This window comes from Octodon degus, unplaced genomic scaffold (assembly GCF_000260255.1).
Source record: "Octodon degus isolate 3935 unplaced genomic scaffold, OctDeg1.0 scaffold00093, whole genome shotgun sequence".
Classification (NCBI taxonomy): Eukaryota; Metazoa; Chordata; class Mammalia; order Rodentia; family Octodontidae; genus Octodon; species Octodon degus.
In genome coordinates, this window is record NW_004524669.1 from 2,018,351 (window position 1) to 2,025,789 (window position 7,439).

Genomic DNA, 7,439 nt, shown 5'->3' on the forward strand with positions numbered 1-7,439 from the left:
TGGGTGATTTCGTTATGATAGCCATTTTTTCTGGGGTGAGATGATATCTCAATGTTGTTTTAATTTGCATTTCGCGGATGGCTAGTGATGTGGAGCATTTTTTCATATATTTATTCGCTTCTTTAATTTCTTCCTCTGAGAAGCATGTGTTCATCTCGGATGCCCATTTCTGGATTAAGTTTTATTAAGGAAGCACCATACTTCCAGATATTAAATTCTGTTCCACTTCACTGTTGCTGCATAGCAAATATCTTCAAGCTTAGTGGTATAGGTCACTATATTTTATTACAAGCATGGAATTTATGGATTAGGAGTTTGGACCTGGCACAAAAGTTATCTCTGCTCCCTGATATTTTGGACTTCAAGTAGGTGGAAAAACTTAAGTTAGAGAATCCACTTCCCTAGTGACTTTGAAAGGCTGCCTCCTGAATGGGAAGGCTGGGACTTGGACTTGCTGAGGGTTTTTTTTTTTTTTTTTTTGAGACAGGCTTGTTATGTAGCTTAGCCTGGTCTTGAACTCATTAGGTAGCCCAGGCTGGCTTCAAACTCACAGTGCTCCTTCTGCCTCAGCCTCTAGAGTGCTGGGATTACAGCTGTGCCCCACCAGGCCCTGCTGGATCTGATGGTTTTCCTGGTAGAACACCTGAATGTGGCTTCTCAAGTCTGGTGGCCTTAGAATAGCTGGGCTTATCCATGGGCTCAGGAAAAAGCCAGCATAGGGCTATAGAGCTAATGAGGAACAGGGTAAAGAGTAGCTTTTGACAGGGTTTTCCCAGAAAAGAAAAATTTCTCTCTGAAGAAGAGTTTGGTGTTGCAAGCTGGGAAGAAAGTATCTTAGCCATGTGTGGTGTGGGTGCATATGTGTGCGCACACATGAAATTCTTAAGAGGGCAAACGGGTTTCTGGGAGTAGCCAGACTTGAACGAATGTGAGTGACGTGTGTAAACTGGATCTGGTTGTTTGGCTCTGGGGTTTCTCCAGTGTTACAGGGACCTGAGCATGGGAATGAGGCTGTTCCAAGAGGAAAAGCAGGGAGGTTCAGAGGCTACCACTCAGGCTGTAGCCTCCAGAAGGCAGCAAATGAGATAGTGGGCTGGACAGTGGCCTAACAGCTTTAAGACGGAGTCCCAACCCCTCTATCTGGAAATGTGACCTTTTAAAGAAATGGGGTATTTTTCTAAAATAAAGATCTTGAGTGAGGTTGTCAGCCTGGATTTACCACAGGCTTTGAATCCAAAGGCAAATTTGCTCATAAGAGAAAGGAAGGGGAGATAGAGACAGGGAAGCAGGTGGAAAGGTGAGGTGAAGAGGAGGCAGAGAGGAGGGTGCACAGCCCTCAGGGACACAGGATTGCCAGCAGCCATAAGGACCGCTGGATGGCTTTCTCAGAGCCTCTGAAAGAAGTCCACCCTGCCAACACTGATTTCAGAATTCTAGCTGCCACGCTATGGTAAAATAAGTTATTTGTGTCATTGTAAGCCACCCAGTTTATGGCAATTTGTTAGGGCAGCCCCAGGAAACTAATCAAGATAGCCTGAGTTGGGCTGGTGACTCACTTCTATAATCGCAGAACTTGGGGAGCCAGAGGCAGGAGGGTTGCAAGTTAGAGCCCACCCAGCTGGCCACTTAGTGACTTCAAAAGACTAAGGGGAGGGGAGATGGAGGTGGAGAGATGGGGATAGGGACAAGGACAGGGACAGAAATGGAGACAGAGAGACAGAAAAGGTAGACCGGATAGGAGACTGGGGAGACTGAAGGCCTCCGACTTTGGAGGAACAGGAACAGGAACCCAGGGTTGCCATCCCCCAGTGTATGTCGCCCCATCTGTTCTTCTCTCCAGTTCCTGTCTTCCAGCCTTAATTTCAAGTCTTCCCTGTCCCTATTCCAACATCTCAGCACTGGCTCCTGTGGTTACCGTAAAGAGCACTTTCTTGGGACTCTCTTGGCTGCATGCCCTGATCTGTTGCACATTTTCTGTCCTGCACCATGCAGTTGGCATCTCCCTCTCCTGAACTCTTGATGCCAGTTGAAGTGCTTTCCATACACTGAGGCTTAATAAGGACACTCATTCTCCCTTCAGCATCTCTTCCCTCTTGCCCTCCCTCAGTTGAATTTATGCCAAAATCTTGTCAGAGCTGAAGAATAATGTCCCCTGGGGCTCCTGTATAATGGCATCCCCACCCAGCCAGTCCCCAGCCCCAAGTTCCCGCAGGAATCCGATGATGTAATCATTAACTCACAGGGACCATCTGTAGTCCTAGTCCCAGTCAGTAATCTGTGCATAAACTTGGGCAAGTCACTGCAACTTCTGCTCCTGGTTTCCTCCTAGGTAAAAGGGTTGGAATGAATTCCTCCCCTTCTCTCCCTCCCTTTCTTCTCCCATTCATTTGAAAGTTGCTTATTGAGACCATGTGCCATAAATCCTATGGTTTCTGGGTGAACGGCACAGCTCCTAGGAACTCAGGTTTTATAGTTTTGGGAGATTTGTCAGGTACCACGCGACCTTTCCTTTTAGGGAAGCAATTTTGGCTGGAAAAAGGAAGGATAAAGATGGCCCACAAAGAAGAGGCTTCCAGGGTAAGACAAGCCTCTGCCCCAAGGAGCTCTCAGTTATTCCCTCCAACTCTAGGATGCTATGGGCCCCTGGAAAGGATTTACTGAGCTAAGGACAGTCACCTTTCCCCAGGAAAGTAAAGGTGGGAACTTCATTTTCCTAGAGAAGCGGCGGTGTCTGGAAACGCTGGGCTGCTCTGAGAAAAAACCTCACGGAGGCTTTGGAGCCACCTACTGTCACGATCTGAAGGCAAGCAAAGGGAACATCTGGTGTGGTATTTGCTTTTATTATCTCTGGTCAGTCACAGGTGCCAGGAAGCTGAGGGAGAGAACAGGCATGGGACCCTGGAGGGCTTGGAGCTGAGGCCGGAAGGATGGCAGTGGTGTCTGGGGTCGACAGGCAAGTCCATAAGTCTCTCAAATATCTGGGAACAGCTGAGGGCTGGGGCGGCAAGGACTGGTTTTCAGCAGACAGGGAAAGTATCCAAGAGATGGCGCTGAGAGGACAGGTCTGGGAGACCTGGGGAAGGAGGGCTGACAGCCGGGTCCCTCCCCTCATCCGCAGCCACAGTGACTGTAGAACCAGCTCCTGCTTTTTCTCAAGAAGCCACAGAGAGGCAGCAAAGCGCTTGTGTTAAGGCCTAGGCGCCACCCCCACCCCCCAACAGGCCACCGGGGACTTGTCCTCAGGTGGGCCAGGGAAGGAAAGTGTGTGTCTGATCCTGTCTCTCCCAGAAATGGAAGAAGTGAGATTCTTAGCTATGCAGGAGGAGCCTAACACGTAGGCCCAGGAGTTGGTGTGGGGAGGCAGGGACCTGTGTATGCTTCCTGGGCCCCAGCCAGCCACTTCCTCCCAGTAGGAGACTTCTGGCTTCCCATTAGGAGACTTCTGGTAGATTCTGGTGCTTTCTAGCTTTATAAAATCCAGCCTACCTCTTCTTGGGTCCAGCCCCACCCAGGTCAAAAATGTGAGGGGTCAGCACCCTTCCTCCTCCATAGTGTGTAGCACCTGCCCAGCTTCAGTTTCCTGTAATCCTGCATTCCACATAATCCTGCATTCCTCTTCCCCACCCTTCCTCCTTCCAAGACCCATCAGGTGTTCCTGGAATGCCTCACTGCCTGGATCAGAGGTTAGACACAAGGCTTAAGCTCTAGCTTTGTAGTCAGCTTAGCAGTTCCCGGATGGATGGTGCTCAGGATCCAACACAGGCGGCTGCAGCATCTTTCTGTGGCCTCTGCCTCCACCCAGGAGCAAGCTTTGAGATTGCTACAATTTGTGCCTGGGTCACCTTATTGATGGCTGAGGGCTTGCCTCTCCCCCAATCTTTTGGATCCCAGCCTTGGAAAATTTACTCAACTCCATTTTTGTATGAATTATCCAATGAAGAGGAGGATTTAGACAAGTGGGAAGCTGTCCAGGGTGAGAACGACAGCCCAAAGGGGGATGGGGGTGGCAAACCCTTCTAGAACTTGAGGCCAGAGATTAGGAAAGGATGCTAAGGGGGCTTAGGGGGCCAAGAAGCCACTGGAAATAAACATCCTGGTGCTTCTCCCTGCTCCATACTGGCTACAGACTTCTATCTTAAAGATAGGAAAACTGACAGCAAGAAATATTTGGTATGCTAATACCATCGTCCCGATGGTACTGAGGGCAGGAATCAAAAACAGAAATCCTGCCTTGCAGCTGGTGTTCAGGGGGTGAAAATTTCATACTTCAGAATGTAGTAGGTGTAGGGGGGAACACAAGGCCAGGTGCTGCTCTGGGCTTATGGACTCCCATACTCTCTTTCCAGGCCCAGTCAGCTCACTGAGACTGGAAAAAATCTGCACGACCTTTTGTTCTGTGTGTGCGTGCGTGCGTCTCTGTTGCTGGGGATTGAATCGAGGGCCTTCTGCATGCCAGGCAAACACTTTACCACTAAGCCACACCCCCCAATCTCAAGACGGCTTTCTGAGTGAGGCCACCTTGGGTGTGACGCCCAGACCCACCACTGCTAACTGTCTGACCTTGGACTCATTACTAAGCCTTTCTGAGCATCTGGGCTTTGCCCTCTAAAACAGGGATGTGCAGAACACTGCCTTTGTAGCACTGCTGCAGGGATTAATTTAGACCAATGCACAGTGGGCACCTCCTCCATGCCCCAGTTGCCTTTACCCCACACATATCACCTGCTGGTCCTTGGCTGCTTCTCTCCTCAAATACCCAAGATGGAACAAAACTTCAAATACTTCTGTAATATTTCTTGAAAGCTAGAAGTAGGAAAGTGGGGGAGGGTGGGGTCAGGAGTGGATTGATAACATACCTAGTTAGTTACCTTTTTCTAGGGGCAGACAGAGCCCCTGGCATTCGAAGAAGAGGAGAGCCCTGAAATTCGAGGCTAAGGGAGGGTTCTGGTATCTGCCCAGAGCCTCCTTGCCTCCACTCAGTAACTTTCCACTGGCCCAAAGTTGGCCGCATATTGGCTGCGCACTGCCCCAGGTGTGGGCCCCTGACTCAGCCAGGAGCGGGCAGCTGACGCACACCCTGCCTGAGATCCAACTGCCTTGGGGCTGATAAGGAGCCTGGGCTCCTCGCATGGGGCCAGCTCGAGGCACTGACCCTGGCTGTTAGCAGCAGCTGGCCAGCCTCCAACCTGGAGAGACGTGGAGATGGAGGGGTTCCCTGGGGACTCTGGGCTGAGTGAGTGGCCAGGGAAGCAGGGGTGGGGGCTGACACTGCCCCTTCTAAGGCCCTAGGAGACCTGACTGGCCTAAGCCAGCAAGCGGCAGTAGGTGGAGGCGGTCTTAGGAAATGAGAAGTGGGAGTGGGAGCAGGCATAGCCTCAGGTAGGGCTGGGGCAGGGCAGGTTCCTCCACGTGCAGCTGGCCTAGAACCCAGAGCTGGTTCCTCCCCAGAACACCAGCTAGAGACCCCAGCACACCTCATTCTTCCTTAGACCTGGGAGAGCAGTCAGGTGGGGCTGATAAGGTGGCGATGTGGGTTCTAGTTCTTCAACCCTAAACGCCTCCTGAGTGGATGCAGGTCTGGGTAGTGGCCGCTACTGAGAGGCCTGGTCTCCCCAGTTGGCTCTCTTGCTTCCTTCCTGGGGTGGGAGTCCTGGCCAGACCCTCATTGAGGAGCAGGGCCCCCTGCCCCTACCTCCTCCCCACAGTGCCCTGTCCTGACTCAGGAGGGCAAATTTGCAAACATCAGAAGTACTGACTCCTGTCCCTTTCAGCAGGGCCCAAGTCCTCAAGTGCTGATCCCAGAACTGAGAGAGGGTGGGAGACTGCACGGTGCTCCTCCCCTTCCAAAGTGGCACTGTGTGGCCCGGAAGAGAGCAGGAAGGGGTAGGTTGGACACAGGACAGTGTGGTCCAGGGTCCCTCCAGCCCCAGGAGGAATCTTGGTGTGGCACAGGCCTCAGCTAGGCTCCCTGGGGTCTCCTTCCCAACTCTGAGGCCCTGCTGGGCTCCTCCCACTGCCCCTTGGGTCCTCCAACCCAGGGGTCCTTCAGCCTTGACTTCCTAGTTGAGAGACATAATTGAGAGGAGTGTGGCACAGGGGGTGGTGTGGCCTCAGTTCCTTGGCACCCAAAGGTGGCGAATGTACAGGCTGCAGAGGGTGCGTGAGGCTGGCTGAGGGACTGAGCGCTGGCCACAGGCTGGCAGCAGCGAGTTTATGTCTGGTCTGGAGGGAGCACAGGGAGCATTAGGGACCAAGAAGGGGCATTTTCTGGAGGAGAGGGCTGGGGTGATGAGGGCTCCTCATTCCCGGTTGGTGCCAAAAAGCTGCAGGAAGAAGGTGAAGATATAGATGATGTCCAGATAAATGTTAAGGGCTCCAAATATATACTCCTCAGGGCTCAGCGAGTGGCGTCGGTTACCCATCAGCAACTGGGTGTCGAATGCCAGGAACTGGGGAAGGGAGAGAGACAGAGAGAGAAGACAGAGGTGCAGACAGCGTGAGATGGTTATGGCAGCCCAGGCACCTCATGCAGGCCCACCCCAATTGTATTATCCTCACTGTGGCCCAGCTGCTTGGTAAGCCTCAGAATCTGGAACTTTTCCAACACCTTTCACCACTAATTCTGGCCAACAGCTATTTACTAAGCACCTACTATATACAAGGCACAGGCATACACAAAGAAAAAGAGATGATTCCTACTCAGGGGCTGGGGATATAGCTCAGCGGCATAAGCGCCTGCCTGGCAAATGCAAGGTCCCAAGTTTGATCCCAGGTACCACACACACACACACACACACACACACACACACAAATCTACTTAGAGTATGTCAGGAAGTATTACTATGAGTGTAACAAAAAGCAATATTAGGTCCGGGGGTGGGTGGGAAGGGGGTGTGTTGTGTGGCTGACCTATATGACAGGGAGTTAAGGGCTTCCGGGAGAGGGGACCTTCAATCTGAGCCTGTGTTTCAGCATTCCCTCAGGCCCTCTCTGGGTTAGAGGATAAACCAAGACAACAGCAAGCAGGGATCGAACAGCTGTTATACACTTTGCGGACATCAGCCTATCTGTCCTCCTGACTTCCCTTTCTGGCAAGACTCACCCCTAGAGGAAATCGAGACCTGAAGTGTGAAATGTTTGTCCCAGTTTACACAGTTGGGAAATGGCAAGGCACGATTTGAACCTGAGCTGGCTGGCTCCAGAGCCCCATGTTTAAACCATTCTGCTCTGCTGCTCCTGGGCGTCCTCCTAGGAAGTAGGTCTCTGCCCCATGGGGCCTTTGTGGTCCAAGGGTTTCTGAACCAATTCCCTGGTGGCAGCTCCTCTCTGCTCCCACTGTCCCTACCAAGTGTTCCCGCTAACAACACTGACACCCTGCTCCCCCACAGCTTTCTTCTGGGGTCCAAACTTAGGTGGCACACCCCCCCATAGCATATATA

General features: G+C 51.9%; 1 protein-coding gene across 2 annotated transcripts in view; it reads right to left on the reverse strand.

Moving 5' to 3' along the window:
* Positions 1-2,862: 2,862 nt before the first annotated feature.
* Faim2 (Fas apoptotic inhibitory molecule 2) overlaps positions 2,863-7,439 on the reverse strand; it is a 32,399-nt gene continuing 27,822 nt past the window's right edge. Inside the window, exon 11 of one of the 2 annotated variants that reach the window (XM_023722803.1) lies at positions 2,863-6,449. In XM_023722803.1, the coding sequence (XP_023578571.1) occupies positions 6,300-6,449 (150 nt within the window). In that variant the 3' untranslated portion in view covers positions 2,863-6,299. The remainder of the gene's footprint in view (positions 6,450-7,439) is intronic. The other variant, XM_004637794.2, reaches the window with a different exon arrangement.